Consider the following 24,587-nt stretch of genomic DNA (forward strand, 5'->3'; position numbering starts at 1 on the left):
GGCTTAATTTGTCCACAGATACAATGAGAGCTTTTTGTGTGCATGCCATCACTCTCAGCCCTTACTAAAGACCCAAGTGCCCCCTCCCTTCCCTCTTTTGCCAAACAGTCCTGGCAAAACTGAGAATCACCTTGGAAAAGATTTCTCTGGCTCTGTCCAATGGTCTCCACCTCCTCCTCTCTCCACCCCAGGTTTTCAGCAAACGTCACTTTAGCTTTCTCTAAGCCTTGGGTGAAACGCACAGGACTCAGTTGTACCATTGTCCCAGTGAAGGCACTCGAATCTGTCTTCTCCCAGTGGTATTGCCAAAGACTAAGCTGCTCTGCACATGTCAAGACATTTTATAACAGGTATTTAACTCTCTTTTATCCATCTGTTCACTACTTTATGTTGCCAGGGTCTTTGCACCTCTCTCGGTCCAGGTTAGCTCTTTAGAAAAACAGACAAAATTCAGTTACATCTGTGTTTGGTGCTCGCTATCCTACAGACCTTCCGCCGATGTTTTAATCTTGATGGAGAATTTGGAGAAGCTTCAGGTCCTGCTTGGGGGGGTGGGGGTCTCTGTGGCTGGATAGAGGTGAAGCATCGAAGCTTCAGATGCAGATTTTTGGTATTTTAAATTTTACTTAGTGTTGTAGGGGGTAATATTTCCTGCTATCTACTAGTTATGGTAACTTTCTGATCTACCTCTGGAAATGTTTATAAATTTCATAACTATTACCTTGTAAAGACTGTTATACAATAAAATTGATACACTGTTGCATGTTAGATATTGCAAATGAAAATAATTATCCCCTCACCTCACCCCCTCCCATCACTCCTCACCCCACCTCCCCTACACCCCCAGTAATAACCATCATCCAGCCCCTCCTATCACTCCTTACCATATGTTCCCCACACCCCCCAGTAAAAACCATAACCCCAATCCTGTGTCCCCTCTTCCCCCAGTAATAACCCTCACCCTGACCCTCCTACCACTGCTCACCCTGTGGGACCTATACCCCCAGCCCCCTCCTATCACTCCTCACCCCACAACTACCCCCACATTACCCTGTGTCCCCATACACCCCCAGTAATAACCATCACCCTGTCCCTCCTATCAGTCCTCACCCTAAGCATAATGTTGGTAGCTGACACTATGGCTCAAACAAACTGAGCTCCCCTCCCCCTCCTCATTTTACATGTCCCTTTATACACGGAGACTTGAACGATCACTGCTGCTGAACTGGGGGTATCTGGGTGAGCTCCGACAATCAGCTGGCAACCTAAGCATGAACCTTGCACTTCCAGAAGTAAATCTAAAAACTTTTTCTCTGTAGCGAAAGGTGAACAACAAGCTTTTGTAAGATTAGTCCAAAAAGGGTCATTAAGTGTCAGATCGCTGTGGAAGTGCTCTGCAAAATTCATGTCCAGCTTTCTGGCAGAATATATTTCACAACTGATTCAGTAAAAACTGGCATGGTCCAGAAGGGGAACCAGATAGCCCCAAGACTTGAAACAGCAACCAGAACACAATACTACAGGACATGAATTGAGGTTGAAGGGGGGCAGACTCAGGAGTAATGTCAGGAAGTATTTTTTTTTTCATGGAGAGGGTGGTGGATATGTGGAGAAGAAAACGGTAATGGAATTCAAACATTCGTGGGATAAACACAAAGGAATCCTGTTAGAAGGAATGGATCCACGGAATCTTAGCGGAGATTGGGTTGTGACGCCGGTATTTGGAGAGTGAAAGGGGAAAGGGAAATGGGACTTGATATACCACCTGAGGTTTTTTTTTTTGCAATTACATTCAAAGCGGTTTACATATATTCAGGTACTTATTTTGTACCAGGGGCAATGGAGGGTTAAGTGACTTGCCCAGAGTCACAAGGAGCTGCACTGGGAATTGAACTCAGTTTCCCACGATCAAAGTCCACTGCAGTAACCACTAGGCTACTCCTCCACTCCAAACCAGTGCAGGGCGGACTTCTATGGTCTGTGCCTTGATCGTGGCTGAATAGATAGGGATGAGCTGGAGTGTAAATTATAAGGGGCTTCGACGTTAGCTTCAGAACCTAGTAACAGAACAGTGCTGGGCAGACTTCTACAGTTTGTGCCCTGAGAAAGGCAAGGACAAATCAAACTCAGGTATAAAGTATCACATACCATGTAAAATGAGTTTATCTTGTTGGGCAGACTGGATGGACCCATTCAGATCTTCATCTGCTGTCATTTACTATGTTACTATTTGGGTTCTACATGGCATGTTGCTACTAACTGGGATTCCGGAATCTTGTAACTCTTTAGGGTTCCAGAATCTTCAGAACTTTTAGTACAAGAAGAGTGCTGGACAGACTTCTCAGTCTGTGCCCTGAGAATGGCAAGGACAAATCAAACTCGGGTATAAAGTATCACATACCATGTAAGTGGAGTGGAGGAGTGGCCTAGTGGTTAGGGTGGTGGACTCTGGTCCTGGGGAACTGAGTTCGATTCCCACTTCAGGCACGGGCAGCTCCTTGTGACTCTGGGCAAGTCACTTAACCCTCCATTGCCCCATGTAAGCCGCATTGAGCCTGCCATGAGTGGGAAAGCGCGGGGTACAAATGTAACTAAAATAAAATGAGTTTATCTTGTTGGGCAGACTGGATGGACCGTTCAGGTCTTTATCTGCCGTCATTTACTATGCTACTCTTTGGGGTTCTACATGGAATGTTGCTACTAATTGGGATTCCGGAATCTTGTAACTCTTTAGGGTTCCAGAATCTTCAGAACTTTTAGTACAAGAACAGTGCTGGGCAGACTTCTACGTCTACGCCCTAACTGTGACTGAATAGATAGGGATGGGCTGGAGTGTAAATTTTAAGGGGCTTCAACGTTAGCTTCAGAATTTTTAGTACAGGAACAGTGCTGGGCGGACTTTTACAGTCTGTGCCCTGAGAATAGCAAGGACAAATCAAACTCTGGTATAAGGTATCACATACCATGTAAAATGAGTTTATCTTGTTGGGCAGACTGGATGAACCATTCAGGTCTTTATCTGCCGTCATTTACTATGTTACTCTTTGGGGTTCTACATGGAATGTTGCTACTAATTGGGATTCCGGAATCTTGTAACTCTTTAGGGTTCCAGAATCTTCAGAACTTTTAGTACAAGAACAGTGCTGGGCAGACTTCTACGTCTACGCCCTAACTGTGACTGAATAGATAGGGATGGGCTGGAGTGTAAATTTTAAGGGGCTTCAACGTTAGCTTCAGAATTTTTAGTACAGGAACAGTGCTGGGCAGACTTTTACAGTCTGTGCCCTGAGAATAGCAAGGACAAATCAAACTCTGGTATAAGGTATCACATACCATGTAAAATGAGTTTATCTTGTTGGGCAGACTGGATGGACCGCGCAGGTCTTTATCTGCCGTCATTTACTATGTTACTATGCAATACAAAAAGCAGTACCACATAATCAGCTTGCCACCCAGGAATGCATTAAGATTATCCCATTCATACTTTAACCTTCATTATCCAACCTGCAACGGGCTAAAGTATAAATCCACATATGCTTCATCCTTCTCCTTCATCAGCTCACAATTCTGGAACTCCTTACCAAAAGCTATAAAAACAATTCACAATCATCTACATTTCAGAAAATCTCTTAAGACTTTGTTATTTGGAAAAGCCTACCCCAAAGACTCAGCATGTGTCTCCACCTCTTGATTCACAACAATATGGCGACAATTTTGGACTCATCCACCCTTCCCTTCTCTCCCCTGGTTTCCTGTTCCTTTCTCTCCTTTCTTATGCAGGTTTAATGATGTATTCGCTTAATTTACTGTATTGGCAGCCGCCTTTGCGGTGCAATGTAAGCCACATTGGGCCTGACACAGTTGGGAAAATGTGGGGTATAAATGAGAAATAAATAAAGTCGGGTAGAAAAGTCCCACCTGTTTTTATAAACCCTCCACTCTGCCCTGCTCATTATTTTTGGGGCATCTGTTCACACGCAGACGACTTCTGTTTTTATCCAATACCCATTTTTTCTACAGGACCCTGGGACCTCCGATTATTCTGTGCCATGTAAACAGTTGAATATCCAGCCTTGGGTTATCCCAGCTACCCCATCCCTCTGTCTTATATCGGTTTGTTGATACTGCTGTTCACATAAGCTTTTCTGAGTTCTGGCTTCCTGTTTTTCTGTAGAAATGGCAGATTATACGGATACAGAAGTTAAAGCACCACAAGGCGTGAGCTCCTTTGAAGAGGATGAAACTAGCAGGTTGCCTGAGGTGGGAAGAGAGGCCTCCGAAGCCACACCAGTGTTGCATGAAGAAGTTGCTGAGGTAGGAAACAGTGGATACAGAGCGGGAAATGGCACAGATGAGAGAGGAGAGCATCCAAGCACACCAGAGAGCCTGCACTGTGACAGCCAGGAGTCCTCCATAGTAAAGCAAGGTGAGGAGCTTCAAGGTGAATACTTCCCAGACCGTTCGGAGGCTACTGAAACAATTTTTAGGGAAGGACAAATAGAAATAGAAGAACAAACTACTGAACACGTGCGAAGTGAAACCCTTGAGCCACAGAGTCAGGCTACATGGTTTACAGATTGTCGTGCAGATGACCACCTGAATGTGCAAGAAGGAAAGGAAATGGTGAAGGGAGATCATGAAGATGACAAGAAAGAAGAATCAGAGGCAGACAAATGTCTAGGAGATGAGGTCACCCGCTACCTTACTAAGACTGAAGCGCTCAATATTAAATCTGAAAGAGAAGACAACTACCTTGAAATGGAACAGTCAACTACATGTCAAGAAGCTCCTACTGTATCTTCAGACACCCTTACCATACAAGATCCTACTGCAACCGAAGACAACCCTACTCTATTCCAAGAAGAACCCACCGCACCTGAAGACGACCCCACTATAACCCAAGAAGTTCCTACTATATCTCCAGAAGTCCTTCTCACACAAGACCCTACTGCAACTGAAGACAATCCTACTCTATTCCAAGACCCCACCATACACCAAGACGAACATGCTATATTCCATAAGCCTGAAGATGACACCAACACACAAAACCCTATGGCAATGGAAGACAGCCCTACTACATGCCAAGAAGGCAACACAGATACCACAGAAGTTGACTCCATTTCTTTGGAAAACGCACAGCAAGAAGGCACTACTTTTAGTCCACCAGAGGGAACTGAAGAGAATACTCAACCCCTAGGAGGGGAACCGCAACATTCTGAAGACCACAACACAACAGCTGAAGGCACCACCAAAGACCCATCCTCATTAGACATCGCCACTGAGCTCTCTGGCAGCAGCTCACAGCATGTGCCCGAGATCCAGGGAAGTCCTGCGGAACTCCAACCTTCCTCAGAGAGCACCAAAGATGTTCTCCTTGGAGACTCTAAACAGCAAGAACTGCACAGTGTCAGCGAACAAGAACAGCAGGATGGCGTGGGTGAAGAGCCAGGGGAGGTCCATCAGTCTTGCAACTGCTTACATGCGGAAGGAGATGCTACTGTGAAATGCTGCGAGATGAAATGCGTGGGGAGTTCAGAAACTCAGAATGAGGAAAGCATGAGCAGCAAGGATGCAGAAGGGCTCCAAAGCACAGAAGTACCCATGGAGGAGAAGGTAAGAGATAATTTTTTTTAACAAAGAAGCATAATATAGGATATGCCAACTACTAAGCAATGCACAGAACTACAAGCTTACAAATAATTCCCTCTGTAATACAAGTTCTAAATCCTGTTTGTTAAAGGACTGCATTCCTTTTTTTTTTTTGCAAAATGTGCACGGGGACCACGCCTAGTCTAGGTTTTGAACTCGGTGCACTGTGGCATCTACATTCCCAGTTTGTTCTATCAGAATTCAGTGCTGCTGCTAGTGCTGCTGGGCAACCCCCCCCCCCCCCTCCCCGAGTCTCCATGCAGGAACCAAGTGTTACTTATCACCTCAGCGCAGTTTTCCCCACCTATATCAGAATTATTTTCACAGCATGCAGGATTCCTGAAGCAAAGCCAGTCCTGGTTCCACACCCCAGACACACACCAGTGAGAAAACTGCTGGAATTCAGCTCCTAGGTCAAAGCAAAGCCACAACCAGCTCGCTGCTTCCTCATTCCCAAGGGCTCACCTCCTCCCAAAATCTCCCCTGCAGGCAGCCATGATCAGAGACTTTCACACTAGTCCACCTTTGTTACACACGGCCCAAACTAGACTCAAGTGTAATGGTGATGGGAAAAAAAGGGAAAAAAACTGCTTAAAGATCTTTCTGCGTTATCTTTAAGTAGATCTCTTCTCTCTCCTTCTCTGCTCATATCCAGCAGACCGCCAAGACCTGTCGTTTCTTTCTTTACAACATCCGTAAAATCCGCCCCTTTCTTTCCGAGCACTCTACCAAAACCCTCATCCACACCCTTGTCACCTCTCGTTTAGACTACTGCAATCTGCTTCTTGCTGGCCTCCCACTTAGTCACCTCTCCCCTCTCCAGTCGGTTCAAAACTCTGCTGCCCGTCTCATCTTCCGCCAGGGTCGCTTTACTCATACTACCCCTCTCCTCAAGACCCTTCACTGGCTCCCTATCCGTTTTCGCATCCTGTTCAAACTTCTTCTACTAACCTATAAATGTATTCACTCTGCTGCTCCCCAGTATCTCTCCACACTAGTCCTTCCCTACACCCCTTCCCGTGCACTCCGCTCCATGGATAAATCCTTCTTATCTGTTCCCTTCTCCACTACTGCCAACTCCAGACTTCGCGCCTTCTATCTCGCTGCACCCTACGCCTGGAATAAACTTCCTGAGCCCCTACGTCTTGCCCCATCCTTGGCCACCTTTAAATCTAGACTGAAAACCCACCTCTTTAACATTGCTTTTGACTCGTAACCACTTGTAACCACTCGCCTCCACCAACCCTCCTCTCTTCCTTCCCGTTCACATTAATTGATTTGATTTGCTTACTTTATTTATTTTTTGTCTATTAGATTGTAAGCTCTTTGAGCAGGGACTGTCTTTCTTCTATGTTTGTACAGCGCTGCGTATGCCTTGTAGCGCTATAGAAATGCTAAATAGTAGTAGTAGTATCCTGACAGTGCACACAGCAACAAACACTGTGAGGCTTGAAGGCACTAGAAACAGAGAGCTGGAAAACCAAAATGCTGAACCAATACCTGCTGTTATTAGGCAGCCGCCTCGCCTTCTGTAGGCAAATATCTTTTGGTCTGGAAATTCTTCCTTGTATAAACACTGACTGGGACAGGTAAAGCTGGCTCTTTTCCTTAAGAGGTGTATTAATTGATGCTGGAGTTCACCTTCTTTTGCCATGGCAACACGGTCTAGATCTTGTGCATTTTCAGCCCCTGCTTTCTCTACATTTTGTCTGAGTTTCCTCTGGTATTTTTCAGCTCCTGCCCTCTCTGCATTTGCTTGAGTCTCCTTGGACATTTTTAACCCCTCCACTTTTGCTGTAGCCTCTCCTGGTATTATTTTCAGCCTTTGCATTCTCTCAGAGCGGCTGCTGACTGAATAAATAACGCTTAACTGGCTATCTGCCGATACTCAGCGAGAGAAAAACAGATATCCCCCAGTTAGCAGCTAGCCGGTTATATCTCTCGATATAACTGGTTATCCGCCGCTTTTAAAGTGGGTTTAAGTGGCCACATTTGTATTATTTGGGTTAAATGAACCACATATTCAATGCCGGTCACTGGAAATCCGGGCTTAGCGCAGACCGTGGTCTAAATATCAGCCCCTCTGCATTTGTTGGAGTCTTCTCTGCTATTTTCCTTTGCCTGCTTTTGAAGGTCACTTACTTCTCTCAGTAGCACAGGAAGGCGTTAAGGCCTGTTAGGCCCAGTGCACCTTTATTAAAACATGAGAACTGCGGTTGAGATTTTAGTAAAAGTATCCTGTTTTTTTCCCTTTCAGCAGGATGGGTCAGAGATGTGACTTGAAGATCGAAGCATTTAACACACCAGTGGTATCGCAGAAGACCGAATGACAGCTTTAACAGTAATACTACTACAGCCACAAGAGAATTTGGAATCCAGATGTAACAGCTTTCTGTAGAAGCATCAATACTAATTAAACTAAAACATCCTGTTTACCTTTTCATATAAAAGTTTCTGAGCATGTCCTGTCCCTCAAAAGGGAGACTTTAAGGTCAGGGCCTGGTATATCGTCCATCCTCTCTCTACCCCCAATTGATTACGGCACTCGTAGTCCAAATTATATCAAGGGCGGGGAAATCAAGAACCTCTCTGTAGTAACCAGGTCACTGGACTTGTTGCCAGCGCCTGGTTTAAAAATACCAGCACATTTTTTTAAAAATCAGAACACTTGCTAATAATTTCCCTGCCTCGAACAACTCATGGTTAAAGGCCTTCAGGAAAGACAACGATCTGAATGTACAGAGCAATCTTTTGCTTAAGAGGAAGCCAAGTCAGTGAGGGGAGAAAATGTTACTCACAAATCTAGGCACTACTCTCCAATATTCCTTACCCAAAAAGTAAATTGTAACTCTGTAAACAGTGTGTGATTGCATGTCCTTACAGGCTTTCTAAAGCAATAGAAGTCTTTTAATAAAAACTTTCTTTTTCTCCTTTTCATTTGGTCTCTGATTTTGGTGTGGTCAGGATGGGCTCAGTTGGAAAAGGAGGGAGAGGAAGATTATCCCACCTCGTGGAAGCCTTCCACCCCCTCCCCGTCGTGAAGAAGCGACGGGTCCAGATGTCACTCTGCCGTCCAGGCCTCAGTTTCTATGCCTGGGCTGCATCGCTGACTGTATGAAAAGCTTTAATCCAAAGATGATTTTTGGGGTACTTATCTTTTATTCTTATACGTATATACAACTTAAAATAAAGCAAAAGTAAGATTGTAATACATTTTCAAACTGCAAATGAAAAGGTGGAGGACAGCGTTTGAGAAAGCTGTGGGTCAAGGAGTTACTGGTAATATAATTCCAGGTTCATGCCATCATGGATCTCGTCTGCAAGGAAGAGTTAAGGGCTGTTTTGTACCTGAATAACCACAGCCTGCTTTAGTGACTCTCACTGCGACAAGCAGGCTAGAAAGTTTTCAAATTGGGCTATGTGACAAAGAGGTCACTATTGTTATAAATTATGGGGAGGACCCTGTTCTCAGAACTTTGTCCAGTCTAACTGGGACCAACTCCACCACCCACATTCCCTCCTTCTGCCCCTGCCCAAGTTTTTCACAGTTAGAAAGGATACAGTCACTTAGTGTCACATGGTCCTTAAAAATTGTGTACCTGAAACAAAATGAAAAAGGCATGTCAGAAGCGACCTATTCAACTCTCCTGCCTTCTGAGGCTGCACATAACATGGTCTTATTTTTCCCCCTCCCTTTTCAAGGCTCCCTCTGTTGTCGACCCTGAATGTGTAACCCTCAGTGGGCTGAAAATCAAGGGAACTGGGTTTGATTCCCACTGCAGCACCTTGTGACTCTGGGCAAGTCGCTTAATCTTCCGTTGCTCCAAGAACAAAACCTTACACTGTAAGCCCACTAAAGACAGAGGAAGTGCCTGTACGTAATATGTAAACCACTTTGATTGTACAAGAGAAAGGTATATATCACATCCATGACCCTTTATTCTCGCTTCAATACAAACAAATCTATTACATGTAACACTATTCAAGCTTCAGTCATTTGGGGAACCATCAAACAGGCTGCGAGGAAGAAAGGCTTCTCAACCTACATTCAGCCAGTTGACTTTACAGGATATACACACTGAACATGCATGAGATATATCTGCATACCAAGGAGGCAGTGCATGCAAATCTGTGTCCTGCATATTCATTGTGGATATCCTGAAAACCCAACTGGCACGGTATGCCCCAGAACTGTGTTGAGAATCACTGCGCTACTGAAACCCGCCCTGCGCGCACAACTTACCACTTCTTCAGGACGATTTTGTCCCACCGCGTGCCTGTCTGAGCTGCAATCAGCTTCTTCAAGTCACCTATTGTGTCCTCTGAACTATAAAGAGCGTTTTATTAAGGGAAAAAGATTGTAAGAAAGCAGGAATGAACTCTGGTGTGTTTACATGTACCAGTATGATCATTTCTTCTTTATATTCTGCCATTCACAAAGCGGAGCACAAAGAAAAAGAACATTCACAATAAAATACAGTATGATGTCTGCATGGGAGGGTAATGATGATAAACAGCAAAGCGACATCCAATTAAATCAGAGGAGTTTTAAACAAAAAAAATCTACTCTGAAATAACAGAAAAAAAACAGGGTCATTAATCTGCTTCTTAACAACTGGCCTAATGATGAAAACAAATATTTTGCACGAGGACAGGTTTATTTCTCAAAGACCCAAGTGCCATGAGGCCTTGGCACAAGGCTTCCTGAAAAAAACACTGACAAAACACAGAATATCCAGACTCAGCTGTTCAGCGCTATCTACCTGCAGGTCTGCATTACAGCTGCTCTTCATTTCTGCTCTACCAGACAGGCATGTTCTCCAGAGACAAGCAGGGGAGACGCAAGCACACAAAAACTGAGCAGGGAGAGGAGTCCTACATCGTGCGTGGGAAATTAAAAGGCTTAGTAGAGGACAGCACTGACACACTGGATTGGTCATGAGATGTTACCAGGAAGTGTGCTTGCATCCCTCCTGCTGTTTTGGTGAACCCCTTTTACAGGTAAGCAACTTTGCTTTCTCAGGATCTCTCGTACTACGCATGCTCAGAACAGATGAACACAGCATAAGACTGCCAGGTTTCAGTGTACGTATTTCTCCTGCCAGAGCATCAAAAGGATACTTGCATTTCACCCGAACCTTCTTGCCCAAACGGTCGTTACACACCACTTCAATCATGGCTGCAGAGAGAAGAACAACATTTAATGAAGTCAAATAGAGCCATTTATATTCCATTTAAACAATAGTCCAGCGGTACCAGAGACTGGAGAAATGATGGGAGTATCGTGCTTATGACGCACCTCCCTCGTAATGTTGGGTAACTGTTTGGAAAGTTCTCTTCTAGGCTGGATGATGTTACAGCTGCAGTTATAGGGATTTTATAGGGTAGTTGAGGCCTTCCACCCTTATAAAAGTACCAGGTACCAGCTCTATCTAGCCCGTTAATGGACAGCACCTCCGCCTCCATAATCTGAGTTGTCACGTGCAATGCCAAGCTTACAACCACTAACAAAACTCTTGCAGACCCTTGTAATCAATTAAAAGCAAAAAATGGAGTACTGCAGGACGTACTCAGATACTGCTAACCACGTGCTAATTTTTTTGAGGGGCATGTCGGGGTGGAGAGTGGGTGTTCCTGTGCTATATTATCACACGGATAATGCAGGAGCCCTTACCACCAACCAAATGGGTACTGGTACATGCTCACGTGGTAATTTTTGTTTTTTTAAATGGCCACATGCTAATAGCAGAAAAGCAGGGAAAACCTGCCTATGGGCAACTAAGGCCGCAGCTTAGGAAAAAGGACTCATTAAAAAAGCTGCAGAAAATTCTCTAGGCAGGGTCGCAGAATACAAAGGAAGCCACAGGTTATATTTGCAAATCAGAGTGCAAAAATGAGATCGCCCTCCCCCCCCCCCCCCCCCCCCCTAAATAAAACTCAGTTCTCATATCATAAATTACAGTGAAACAAAGCTGTATCTATTTAAAGACAACGATCAGTTCAGGAATCTAAAGTGGCCACTATTCACCTGGATATTAATGAAAGGAGCAGCGTGGTCTGTTGGGTGGGTTCCAGAAGGGGTGTTTCCCAAAACAGAGCTCTGTAGAACCCCACTGCTCTGATATCTTTCTCTACTGCTTCAACTTAGATGAATTTTTTTGATATTGATGGTTTTGAATGTTTTATGTGGCTGGACATGTAAACAAATGCAGTTCAATATTGTGGATTTTCAGACCATTATTATTATGCTTTGTATGATGGTGTGGTATTAAGCAGGCCATATATTTGGGTCGGGCCCTTGTGATAGCAAATCGCTTGGCGCTTAAGTTGATTGTGGTACATATTGACTGTAATTACATACACAGCGTCCCCTTATTCACAAATATTATATTCTGAGTGAATCTGGTCATTGGTTTGAATGGTCTCTATCCCCGTCATTGTAAGCCCATGGGGAATATTTTTGAACATTAGTCTATCAATATATTGTTAACATCTGGAGGAGAATTACTAAAGCAGATATAACATTCCCTGTGAAAAAATAAAGCTTTAGATTTTTGAGCGTAAGATTTTCTTAAATCATTCCCTCTACCCATTCTAGTTCCCTTATGTCAACCCCTAAAACGTGCAACATTGGCTAATGGCCACTAATTGGGAAAATGGAAAAATCGGCCATTTTCTGGCTGCAGTAAAAATGCCCTTCGTATGTAGGAAAGACCCCACATAAGGGAATGCTAAGGCCACACTAAGATCACTTTACTAGTTTAGTAAAAGGTCCTCGAGGGCCACAACCCAGTTGTGTTTCAGGATTTCCCCCCCCCCCAATGGGATCTATTTGCATGAACTGTCTCCATCGTATGCAAATAGATCTCATGCATATTCATTGGGGAAATCCTGAAAATCTGTCTGGGTTTCGGCCCTCAGCAACCGAGGTGGCCCACCCCTGCCTTAGATCGTGAGTCCTCCAGGGACAGAAAATACACACTGTATCTGAATGTACGTTGCTTTGATAGCTTGTAGATATTATATAAGAAATTAAGGTGCTCTTTTACTGATGGGAGTTAAACCCTTAACAGGCAGCTATGTGTCCTGTTTGTGCGTGGCGTTACTGATGGTTCAAATCTATTTTTGGGAAGGGGCGTGGTATGGGTGCAGAGTGGGTGTGTACGCATTAATCAGCTAGCGTGATACACTTACCATGCACTAACTAGATAATGCAGAGTTAACGTGGAAGCATTTAACACCTCCTAAACAAGACATTAGCATAGCCAAGGGTGGGCCCAGGCCCGCCCACTTTGGGCTCAGGTCCACCCCATAGCAGCATACCTATGATGTGGCTGGCAAGGATCCCCAAGCCCCACCAGCTGAAAACGCCCAACAACTGTCCCTCCTGCATACCTTGTAAATAGCAGATCTTCACCTGCAGTGAGCAGTGACTGGCCCCACAGCCTTCCCTTTGGTGTATTTCCGCCTATGTGGAAACAGGAAGTTGCATCAGAGGGAAAGCTGTAGGGCCAACCTGATCAGTGTGTGTTAGTTGCTGATCGCTGCCGTTGAAAATCTGCTATTTAAAAGGTATGCAGGGGAAGGGGGATATTTGAGAGACCACATAGCATGCAGGCGAGAGAGGGAGAGACCACTTGTGGGACAAGAAGGAGTTCTTCTGCCCACCCAAAACTGGGTGTCTGGCTACGCCCCTGAAACAAGAGGCAGAAAATGTTTCCATGTTAACTCTAGGCAGGTAGTGGAATAAAAATAAAAAACAAATGTTAAAGAGCACCACATAGAAATTTGCAAGTATCAATATTAAAATTACTCAAGTATTATTTCAAATATAAGCAATAGTTAGGAACAGTTATTGCATATGTAGAAGGGATATACATAAGTTAGATTTAAAGTCTCTGAGCTATTTATTTAAAAATTTCTATTCCGCATACAACTAGGTGGATTACAAATCAACATCTATAATAATAATTCTCACCTGGAAACATTCTGAAGCTCACTCTGTGGGAGGGAAACACTTAAGGCTAGGCTCTCAGCTCACTCACTCTCACTCATGCACCACTCACTGTCACTCATAGACCCGCCCTCAGCCACGCCCCTTCCGGACATAATTCGTGACCCCAATGTTCTAAATGAAGCCTCCAAACCGCTCCAAACGGAAGTGTGAGGCTCCAGAGATATCCGTTTTGCCCATAGCTCAAAAACGGAAGTGTGAGCTGTCCTGTGCCCCGCCCTCCCCTCAGAACATCATCACAAGGAGGGCGGAGCACATTCCAGGAAAAGAGAAGTCCCCCTGCCCACATCTTCTATATATATAATTCTCACCCTCAACGTACTATGAAACCTCAACCGGAAGTGTGAGGTTCGGAGGTATCCTTTTTGTCCATCAGGGTGGGGAAACAACACGATGACGTCACCGGCGGGGCGGGGAAGGCACAAGCCTTGGAGAATCGGCAACAACGAAAAACAAAACGTCATCCTAATGGCGGGGCAGGGAATGCAGTCATGCAACGCAATGACGTCGCCGGCGACCTGGGGAAGGCACAAGCTGTGGAGAATCGCCAACAGCTAAAAAAACAAACCTGTCACGGGGGACCGAACGACCCAAACAACTTGCGCCTGGAAGGGGGGGGGGGGGGAGGAAGAAAGCTGCAACTAAGATGACAGAAAGGAAAACCTTGCTAGCGCCCGTTTCATGCTCTTCGGAAACGGGCCTTTCTTACTAGTATACAATAAAACAAACAGATTAAAAAAAACCAGTTCCAAACTTTTCTCGCCTAAAACTGCCAGAAGTATCAATTCCATACATGTTCAAACAAATAAATGCATCTTCAGAAATTTACAAAATTGAGCCCCGCTGCTACACAATCTCAGGTAACCAGGCAAATTATTCTAAATTTGCAGGCCTATCAAAAAGGTGGCATTCCAGGTGTCAGCATATCATACTAAATGCAATTTAGTACTAACTTATCAATTTTAAATGTTCTGACCGCAATGATCTTGACAGCTGATACACCTGAATCACATCCTTTAGATACCATGGAACATAATCTGAGTATAATACCTGATGAATCAAACGTGCCACCTTATACAGCACTCGAGAGTGTACTGGCAGTCACTGCAATGAACAAAGTATCTGGGATACATGTTCAAACCGAGATGTACCTTCTAACAATCGAGCCAAAGCATTCTGTTTCATCTGCAATGACTGCATCATAGATTTTGACAACCCCAGATACAACACACTCCGGAAATCAAAAGGAGAAATCACCATGTTCTGTAGCACTGACCAAAAATCACATTTCAACAACATCGGTTTCAACCTAGACAATAAATGAAGCTGGGAAAACGCAGATCTAACCACATGCATTACCTGATCCTGCATGAACAATAAAGGATCCAAAATCACACCCAACACACACATTCTGTACTTCACTGGCAATTCAGACCTACCCAAACCCACAGATCTACAATGTAACTCCTCCTCATTGTTCCCAATAAACATCACTTCAGCTTCACTAAAATTCAAAACTATTATCTGAACACATCCATCTTTTAACAGCCGACATACAGTCATTCAATTGTGCAATTTGTAACAAACATAACTTCCCTTCCCAACCCTCCCAAAATCTCACCCTATTACTTCAATCTTCATAATCATAACAATTGGACATTTCACATGAAATCAGAATATACGTAATTACGGGCACAAATATACTACCATTTGTACAATTTATGCAAAATTAAACATATATTTTGATGTGATAAAACATAACAAGTAAACTAAACAAGGTCAGATCATCACATGTTCATTTCCCCAGGTATTTCTCATACAGGAGCCATATAGACAAACTTCTATTGCTGGGAAAAATTGTTGATCTGTGATTATGAAATTTACATCTTCCAACTTAATAAAAAGAGCCGAAACTATAATCTTGCATTAAAGTGCGCTAATTGTACATTTTAGCGCACTTTAGGAAAAGGGCACCTGGATTTCAGCTCTTTTTATTAAAGTTTTAAAAATACAAATATCATAATCAGAGATGAATAAAATTTCCCAAAAATAGAAGTGGTGTATTGATATCAAAATTAAAGTCCCTCAAATATTAACATTTCAAACAAGCAATAATTAGTTACAATTATTGCAGATGGAAAAGAGATGTGAATATGTTATATTATCAAATGAAAAAGAAAACAAACATTTCAGTTTATATGGCCGCAACATGAGAAATCCCTGGGAAGATGAAAGTTTGTAAGATCTGATGTTGCTTAGAAATATCAACTGTCCAATTTTTACGTATGTAACACCTATTTTGAACTTAATTATGAAATGTTTGTTTTCTTTTTCACTTGATAAGAATTTTTTTTTCCATGAGATAAATGTCAGAGAGTTTACACAACCATTCTTCAATAGAAGGTGATCAGTTACTTTTTAGCTAGAGCACATCTTGCTGCTATTAGACAGTGACGAAAGAACAGCAAGGTATGTTCTAAACCACTAACAAATACTGAGACTTCGCACAACTGTTTTCTTTCTTTTATAGTAGAGAGATGTGGTAGCCGTGTTAGTCCACTTATAAAGGTAATCAATAGAAATAAAACAAAATAAAACATGGAAAAGAAAATACCTTTTTTTTATTGGACATAACTTAATACATTAATCAAAGAATGCATTAAGTTATATCCAATAAAAAAGGTATCATTTTATTTTTATTTATTACATTTGTATCCCACATTTTCCCACCTATTTGCAGGCTCAATGTGGCTTACATAGTACCGGAGAGGCGATTGCGGACTCCGGTGTAAACAAATACATAGTGAAGTTGTGGTAAGATAAAGTTCATGTGGTATAGCCACATAAGAGAATCGTAGCTGGAAGGGTTGTGTTATGTCTATTTTTTTGTTGTTGTTGTTGTTGCAGAGATCAGGCATTTATGTTGGATTGGTGGGGTATGCCTTTTTAAACAGGTAAGTTTTTAGTGTTCTCCGGAAGCGTAGATGGTCGTACATGGTTTTCAAGGTTTTTGGTAGTGCGTTCCAGTTGTGATCATAAGCATTTGGTGCATAAACCACCAACAATGACAAAGTAATACCTCTATACGTAATACTCAGTAGCAAATATCGCCCCAATGTATCTTTGCATATTTCTTTAATGGAACAAGGTAAATTTTTCCTAGCACCACCACTCCTCCTTTTTCTTTTGATTGGAAGACGATAAATACAATTCTCCCACCCATGTCCGTTGTAACTTAAGGTGTTTGTGATCTGTTAATTTTGTTTCTTGCAAACACGCAATGTCCACATGGTGATACTGCAACAAAATCAATATCTTAGATCTCTTAATCAGAGATGAAATTCCTGCCACATTCCAGGACAATCCTCAATCCAACGTATTCCCATTATCAATTTTTACTAGGACCCTGAGAACCTAAACGGTATCATCTTATTTTCTTTTCCATGTTTTGTTTTATTTCTATTACCCTTTTTTATAATACTGTTTATATTTGTTCTTATAAAAGTTAAGAAACTTCAATACAGATGCTCTACAGTTCTGAAAACGTTGTCTCTGATTGTTATGCTCTCATTTTTAAAAACTCTATAACAGAGTCGGATGGGGGCAGTTGGGGAAGGGAATGCTCCGATTATGATATTTACATTTGATAAAGAATTGACAATAATCCTAAGTTTGTTTGACTAACAAGATGCTTTCTTCAAAAAAAAATGAGAATTTGGAAAACCCTTGATCATTTCTTAGGTACAGATTCATCTGCTGTTTAATTTCTTTTATTATTATATATTTTAATATATTTGTTAATCTGCACATTTAAAAAATACAAATATTACTTTAAAAAAACCAACAAATAATCCTAAACAGTGACTGAGTCTTAGGGCTGAACCAGCTCTATAGATCCCACGTTACAACCTTTCTCTCTCCCCGGTCCCGGTCCCTTTTTTTCTCCCTTTATCTGCTCTGTAGACTGAATTTACTGCGACTCCGGGACCGTTAAATGGGAAACATCGCCCCAACCTACCGCCGCCTCACCAAGCACCAGCCGCTTCCTCCCAGCACTTCCGCCCGCCGCATCGACGTCCCTTCCGGCTTCCGCTGGCTTTTCTTTCACAGCTCCCCGACGTCCGCGGTGGCCAATCAAAAGTTGCCCCTGACGGAAAAGAAAGGGCGCGACGGGCTCGGGAGCGAGGCTTGAGCCGCAAGCCGCAGGGACAGGGGCGGGGCTCAGCCCCTGTTCCTGGTCACGTGAGAGGGCGGGGTTGGCCGGGAATCTTTGTTTAACAACAGCCAGCCAGGCAGTGGGACTTATCTTTCTTTAGTTCTTTCTATGGCGGCTACGCGGCTGCTTCCGGGTTCGGAGTTTCTAGAGTCGGAGGGGATCTCCTGGTTCCCCGACAGCGTTCTGCTGCACATCCTCTCTTACCTGCCCGTGAAGGACTTGCTGCGGAGCGGCCGGTGAGAGTCTCAATCGCTGCTCTTACTCCTCATTCTCCTACCTTACTGTCCTCCCCCCCCCCCCTTATATATGTGTTACCGTGAGACAGGCTCTGATGCAGATCCGCTCTAGCTGTCCCTGTTATATTCATGCTTTAGTCGTGCCAGTGTGATATCTGCTTAGGACTCTTTATCAATCAGCTCTTCAGATGTCTGTGCTGTATTCAGACTTTGCATTTATCGTGACGCCTCCTCGGGGCTCTGATGAAGATCTGCTTTTCAGCTTTCTATGCTGTATTCGTGCATTACTTGTATCGGTGTGACACCTGCTCAAAGCTCTGAAGATCAGCTTCGCATCTGTCTGCTGCATTCCTGCTTTACTTGTATCGGTGAGATACCTGCACGGGGCTGTGATGACGGTGTGCTTTTCAGTAGTCTGTGCTGTATTCATACTTTACACGTATCTACTTGGGGCTTGGACAAAAATCGGCTCTTTAGTTGTCTGCGCTGTATTTATACTTTACAAGTGTGAGTGTGCCGCCTGCTTGGGGTTCTGATGAAGATCAGCTCTTCTGCCGTCTGCACTGTATTCATGCTTTACTTGTATCAATGTGACACATGCTTGGGGCTTGAATGACTGTGCGCTTCAGTTCTCTGTGCTGTATTCAGGTTTTACAATTACACATGTGAGTGTGATGCCTGCATGTGGCTCTGATGAAGATCTGATCTCTTGCTATATTCATGGTTTCTGTGTATTGGTGTGATGCCAGTATGGGACACGGATGAAAATCCACTCTTCCACTATGTGTGCAGTAAATTGAGAATGACAAGGGGACAAAGTTTGTCCCTGCCCCGTCCTCATGGGTTCTTTCTCCGTCCCCATTCCCTCCCCGTAGGCCCTGTCTCCGCCCCGCCCCGTGGGCTCTGTCCTCATCTGCAGAATTCTCGAATAATTATGATTTTATATGCTGTGCAACTTTTGTGTATAGATTACAAATAGAAAACAATAATAGCAGCGAGCAGCTATAATAACCCTCCTCACCACTACCCTCTACCCTTCCAACCCCAACAGTAGCTGATTTCTACTGCCCCAAGAAATCCTAATCCTCCATGCTAAAATTTCCAGGGGTACAAAATACAACCCGATCTGTATGCCCTAGAGGGGAGAAATATGCCCTATGAAGCACTGTTATGATTTTTAAATCTGTGGATGAATAAGAAGTCACCAACAATCTCAGGATTCAGTCTAGCTCTCCTGGCTTCCACAGTCCTTCCTGCAATAGAAGATGTCGTCTCAGAAGATGTGCTGGTAGCAGGATGTACAGCACATCTTGCAAATTTTGCTAGTTGTGCCCAGCATATTTGCTTGTTTTTCCAAAAAAATCAAAATATCATTGTCTGCATCACTGAAACATAAATAATAGTCCAGTTCATTACCAGACTTTAAAGTAGAAAGTGACACGGGGACAAAGTTTGTCCCTGTCCCCGTGGGCTTTATCCCCATCCCTGTGGGATCTGTCCCCACCCGATCCCTGCAAGCTCTATCCCCATCCCCACTGTTACTGCGGGTACCCGTCCCTGTGTCATTCTCTATGCAGTATTTATGCTTTGCATGTATTGCTGGGCCACTTGCATGGGGTGCTGGTGAATACTAGCAGTTCAGTTGTCCATGCTGTATTCATGCTTTCATTCTCATTCCATCTCTTCTTTTGCTTTCCAGCTTGGCTCCTCTCCTCTGTTCTTGTCTGCATATGTTCATTCTTCCCCATTCTCTTGCTCACCAGTTCCCCATTCTAGATTTTCTTATATTTAGGCTTGTTTTCCTTGGCTCCAGCAACTTCAGAGTCATTTTTTTTTTAATGCAAACTTCTTTTTTTCAGGGTCTGCAAGCGCTGGAAGAAGCTGGTTTTGGACAAAAGCCTGTGGAAGGATGTCAATTTAATGCCTTACAAAGTAAGATGTTAAATATGCAAAATAACTTAAGGTTACAAATAGGGACTCGTGGTAGAGCTGGGGATTAGAACTGAGGGGCAGAGCAATAAAGGAATTCTTCCTGAGGTCACGCGCACGCAGAGAATTGGTGACAGAGCCAGGGATTAGAACTGATACACAGGATTGGTGGCAGGGCAAAGGTCTTTCCCATGTATTGGATAAATCTGTCTCTGCCTTGAATTTCCTGCTTCGTCAGACAGGGCAGGATTAAAGCACACACTAACCAGGCATTTGCCTAGGGCCCTCTCAGATATGCTAAGTCAGTGGTTCCCAAGGTAGAGGGTCCTGCCTGGTAAATAATCTGTTGGCAGATCTGCTTTTCAGCTGTCTATGCTGTATTCATGCTTTACTTGTATCAGTGTGACACCTGCTCAGAGCTCTGTTGAAAATCTGCTTTTCAGCTGTCTATGCTGTATTCATGCTTTACTTGTATCAGTTTGACACCTGCTCAGATATAATAACTAAAACAGACAAATCGACAGTGCAAAATAAATAAAATCATTATAGAGCAAAATCCAAAGGCATTTTAACTGTTTCCTGAAGGAGAGCACCGGCTGAGATTTCCAATGCATTTGCATCAGTGAATTCCTCAGTTTAAGAGCTGCCACCGTAAATATCGCCTCCCTGTATTCTTCCAATCTTGCATGCCAAAGTGATGAGACTGTGACCTCAACACACGTGCAGGTGTATAAACTTTTAAAGCAGTTCCAAGGCAAACATTCGATTTATCATGTTTGATCTATTCTTACTGTACACTGCCTTGAGTGAATTCCTTCAAAAAGGCAGTAAATAAATTAATAAATAAATCCTTCTTGCGTTCTTTGTGGTATTCGGTAAAAACATGAAGATACAGTTTCCGTTCAGTGGAGCCTAAAGTCTTCCACCAGGAAGGCTCAAGTCTCCGTAAAAGACTTTTCTTTTTTGTTCTCTGAATATAGATGTTAGGTGCAGAAATTCTGCCTCTTGGTTTACAACTACAGCTCTAATTGGGCAATAACATCTAAAGTATCTCGCAATGTGATATTCCAATATTCTACAGCCTCCAGCACTGAGTCAAAATGAAAAGTCTTCAGCTTCACTCAACGTGTAATTAAACTCTGGAATTCGTTGCCAGAGAATGTGTAAAGGCGGTTAGCTTAGCAGAGTTTTAAAAAGGTTTGGACGACTTCCTAAAGGAAAAGTCCATGGACCATTATTAAATTGGACTTGGGGAAAATCCACTATTTCTGGAATAAGCAGCATAAAATGTTTTGTACTTTTTTGGGATCTTGCCAGGTACTTGTGACCTGGATTGGCCACTGTTGGAAACAGGATGCCGGGCTTGATGGACCTTTGGTCTGTCCCAGTATGGCATGTACTTATGAGGCAATGCTTTCTCATAGGAGTCATGTATAGTCATTGTTGATCCATTTTCCCCTCTTTCTGTGCAACATCCTTGAGTCTGCAGGAGTTATTGGTGAAAAGCATTTCTTATCTGCTCTGCTGCTTCCTCCTCTGCCGTTAGAACCACAGGGGGCCCCGTTTATGGGAGTTTTAAAATGCATTTATAGTTTAAAGGGGGGGGAGGGTCCAACATTCTTGTCTGCCTAGAATGCTCCAAAGGGTTAGTCTTGCACTGCTAACGTGCTTATTTTTGTCTCATGTGTTTCGATCCAGATACATTCTAAAGTTCTCTGGCACCTTCTCCGTCATTACCTGGGCAGCAGCCTGAGATCCCTACAGATCAAAGGTCTGCTACATTCTACCAAGAAGCAGGATCTCCTGACTCGGAGCCTGCTGCAGGCGCTGGTCAAGCGCTGTCCCGACCTGCAGCGCCTCCGGCTGCAGGAGGCTGACCTGCGCTCTCTGAGCTACGAGTCCCTGCCGTCCTCTTTAAAGATCTTGGAGCTAAGCCACTGCGAGATCCCCTTTGCCTGGTTCCAGACCTCGGCTCCCCGCACCGTTTCCCTCCCTCAGCTGGAGCACCTCACCCTCTGCAAGGTGCCCGCCTTCTCCGACCTGGACCTGGAAATGGTTTCCCTGCGCAACCCGCTGAAGACGCTCATCCTGTTGGGGACCTACCGTGTAACCGATAAAGGAGTGCTGCTGGCCGCTGGCCACTTGAGGCAGCTGAAGCATCTGGCGTTGCACGGGTGCGACGTTGGCAGCAGAGGGCTGTATTTCATCGCTACCAATCTGAAGACGCTGCTGCACCTGGATCTCACCCAATTCCACCACGTAAATGAGGGCCTACCCTACCTGACCGCGCTGAAGACCCTGGAGCGCCTCGACCTGCAGCAGTGCGACCAGCTCTCCGCGGACACCGTTGCAGCTGTGTGTGCTGAACTGCCCGCCTTGAAATGCCTTAACTTGAACGGGATAGTTTTCGACGACCAGGGAATTGTTAAAATTCGAGAGAGCCTACCCAACTGTGTTGTTACGAATGATTTAGTGGACTTTCCTTCTGTGCCAGAATTTCACTTCTGAATCGGACCTTTTCACCTCTTAATATCCTGTTCCCTTACTACCAAAAATGAATTGGGAGATGCATAGATATATGAGGGAGAGGGGTTAATTCTGGGTCTGGTCTTGGGGGCATATCCCTCTGTCTTCCTGTGCCGGGGTTCTAATCCCCAGCTCTGCCCAATGAGTCTCATTTTCTTCCTGTGCCTTGTTGATCCTCATTGTAATTGAACGATAGCTCTACCGATCTGTGAGTAGCCCCTGGGGAAATGCCAGTACGGAAGCTGCCCCAGGTTTTAAAACCATCTGGAAGAGCTGGGATTGATTCCAAGGTTCCTGTGCTGGTCAGGACTTGGTGGGTGGGGGGGAGAGTGTATGCCATTGTCCAGTAGTGATACTGAACAGCGGGACACGGTGCATGTTAGCCATGTCCTGTGATTTATGCCCCTGGCCAATGACTTGATGCTGTGATGAGTGGGGGAAGACCACCGATAATAATGAATAAAGACTCGTGGTACCAAAGCCCATTAGAGGCTGGTTCCGATTGAGCTGGAATTCCGAAGCAGCGGGAGGAAATATGGGGTAATACAAGCCCTCAAGGGAGACTTCCATTCTGCCATAGTATGTACAATGGGAAAGCATTAGAATGTGTAGCCCCATTCCAGACATGACGGCACCCAAAATGCTCTGTCGCTAGCCATGTCGATATGACTGCAGTTGCCAGGCCAAATACCCACCCACAAGGCTCAGCCTGACCCACCCAAACAGGGAAAAAAAAAAACGCTTGAAAACTGTATTTACTGGTTGCATAGTGTTTAACACCTGTGGCCTTTTAAGGTTTCCTTTCCCAACCCATCTTGGACAAATTGCTTTGTCCTTGGGCAGCTGGAGACAGGGGGGAGGTGGGTGTTGGATTGTGCACATGGTCTCCTCACTGTCCCCCCAGTCCAGACATCTCTGGTCAGGCTCTTTTTAAACCAGATGAAATGTATAAATGTGATTTATGAATAAAAGTATTTTGTTGTAATTTGTACTTCAGCCTTCATGAGTTCTCTAGCAAGGGAAGACATAATGGGAGGTTTTCATTTGCAGGTACTGATCCAACAGGTCTGTTAGGCCTGGAAATGTACAGTCGATCCATCCCCCAGCATGACACTAAATGTATAAATGCTTATTCGTGAATTAGCATTACATGTTATAAGTAGGATAGAGGCAGTGTAGAGGGAAGCTGCTAAAGAGATCCCTGGGCTTTACATAGTAGCATAGTAAATGACGGCAGATAAAGACCTGAACGGTCCACCCAGTTTACCCAGCAAACTCGTTTTACATGGTATGTGATACTTTATATGTATACCCGAGTTTGATTTGTTTTTGGTATTCTCAGGGCACAGACCGCAGAAGTCTGCCCAGCACTGTTCTTGTACTTTCCATATCTATTCAGTTATGAACAGGGCGTAGACCGTAGAAGTCTTCCCAGCACAGGCTTTGCTTCCCAATTACTGGGGTTGCCACCCAATGTCCGCTAAGAATCCATGGATCCATTCTCTCTAAGCAGGATTCCTTTGTGCTTATCCCACGCATGTTTGAATTCCATTACTGTTTTTATATCCACCACCCTTTCCGTGAAAAAATACTTCTTGCCATTACTCCTGGGTCTGCCCCCCTTCAACCTCAATTCATGTCCTCTGGTTCTACCGCCTTAGAACTAGAGGACATGAATTGAGGTGTGTGGGGACAGGCTTGAGGATCTCTTTGTGTACATTGTACTTGTGAAGAAAGGTGGGAGAGGAGCAATATGATTGAGACACGAAAGAAATGCACAGGAGGTGAGTTTTTCAATTGAAAGGGCGCTCTGGACATAGGGCATAGGACAAAGGTGAAAGGGACAGACTTGGGAAATACTTCTTCACGGAAAGGGTGGTGAATTGGTGGAACAGGAGGAGAGAAAGACTCTTTCAAGAAAGCTTGGGCCGGGTATGTGGAATCTGAGGACGAGGAAGGGGCAGTAGATGGTATGGATGGTCAGACTGAATAGGTTGTCAGGTCTTTATCTGCCATC

At 44.1% G+C, this 24,587-nt stretch overlaps 3 protein-coding genes across 5 annotated transcripts; 2 read left to right on the top strand and 1 right to left on the bottom strand.

Annotated features, from left to right (window-relative positions):
• Positions 1–262: 262 nt before the first annotated feature.
• Positions 263–8,521, top strand: LOC115464918 (nestin-like). Of its 2 annotated transcripts, none has more exons than XM_030195298.1 (3): positions 263–350; positions 4,175–5,613; positions 7,907–8,521. In XM_030195298.1, exons 1-3 carry the CDS (start codon positions 329–331, stop codon positions 7,925–7,927), a joined length of 1,482 nt encoding a protein of 493 aa, XP_030051158.1. In that variant the 5' UTR covers positions 263–328; the 3' UTR covers positions 7,928–8,521. The 2 variants fall into 2 exon arrangements, with proteins under 2 accessions (XP_030051158.1, XP_030051160.1); XM_030195300.1 differs by having other exon boundaries at positions 7,910–8,521.
• Positions 8,522–8,798: 277 nt separating this feature from the next.
• On the bottom strand, positions 8,799–17,750 carry UBL5 (ubiquitin like 5). Of its 2 annotated transcripts, none has more exons than XM_030197099.1 (5): positions 17,682–17,750; positions 10,771–10,828; positions 9,893–9,976; positions 9,211–9,248; positions 8,799–8,966 (listed from the first exon to the last, which is right to left on the bottom strand). In XM_030197099.1, exons 2-5 carry the CDS (start codon positions 10,824–10,826, stop codon positions 8,923–8,925), a joined length of 222 nt encoding a protein of 73 aa, XP_030052959.1. In that variant the 5' UTR covers positions 10,827–10,828; positions 17,682–17,750; the 3' UTR covers positions 8,799–8,922. The 2 variants fall into 2 exon arrangements, with proteins under 2 accessions (XP_030052959.1, XP_030052960.1); XM_030197100.1 differs by lacking the exon at positions 17,682–17,750 and adding an exon at positions 17,573–17,664.
• A 161-nt stretch (positions 17,751–17,911) lies between these two features.
• Positions 17,912–23,523, top strand: FBXL12 (F-box and leucine rich repeat protein 12). The gene is made up of 3 exons (XM_030197102.1): positions 17,912–18,115; positions 19,975–20,047; positions 21,743–23,523. The coding sequence occupies exons 1-3, from the start codon at positions 17,988–17,990 to the stop codon at positions 22,550–22,552; spliced, it is 1,011 nt and encodes a 336-aa protein (XP_030052962.1). The 5' UTR covers positions 17,912–17,987; the 3' UTR covers positions 22,553–23,523.
• The last annotated feature ends 1,064 nt before the right edge of the window (positions 23,524–24,587 follow it).

The sequence above is a fragment of the Microcaecilia unicolor genome, chromosome 3 (genome assembly GCF_901765095.1).
Source record: "Microcaecilia unicolor chromosome 3, aMicUni1.1, whole genome shotgun sequence".
In the NCBI taxonomy this organism is placed as follows: Eukaryota; Metazoa; Chordata; class Amphibia; order Gymnophiona; family Siphonopidae; genus Microcaecilia; species Microcaecilia unicolor.

Excerpts from the sequence above, each read along its gene's own strand:
- LOC115464918 (XM_030195298.1), top strand. The coding sequence starts at position 329 with ATGTCAAGACATTTTATAACAG. Across the intron at positions 351-4,174 it reads GTCAAGACATTTTATAACAG|AAATGGCAGATTATACGGAT; the intron begins GTATTTAACTCT and ends GTTTTTCTGTAG. Across the intron at positions 5,614-7,906 it reads AAGTACCCATGGAGGAGAAG|CAGGATGGGTCAGAGATGTG; the intron begins GTAAGAGATAAT and ends TTTCCCTTTCAG.
- UBL5 (XM_030197099.1), bottom strand. The coding sequence starts at position 10,826 with ATGATTGAAGTGGTGTGTAACGACCGTTTGGGCAAGAAGGTTCGGGTG. Across the intron at positions 9,249-9,892 it reads AAAATCGTCCTGAAGAAGTG|GTACACAATTTTTAAGGACC; the intron begins GTAAGTTGTGCG and ends ATTTTGTTTCAG. Across the intron at positions 8,967-9,210 it reads CCATGTGACACTAAGTGACT|ACGAGATCCATGATGGCATG; the intron begins GTATCCTTTCTA and ends TCTTCCTTGCAG.
- FBXL12 (XM_030197102.1), top strand. The coding sequence starts at position 17,988 with ATGGCGGCTACGCGGCTGCTTCCGGGTTCGGAGTTTCTAGAGTCGGAG. Across the intron at positions 18,116-19,974 it reads GACTTGCTGCGGAGCGGCCG|GGTCTGCAAGCGCTGGAAGA; the intron begins GTGAGAGTCTCA and ends TCTTTTTTTCAG. Across the intron at positions 20,048-21,742 it reads TCAATTTAATGCCTTACAAA|ATACATTCTAAAGTTCTCTG; the intron begins GTAAGATGTTAA and ends GTTTCGATCCAG.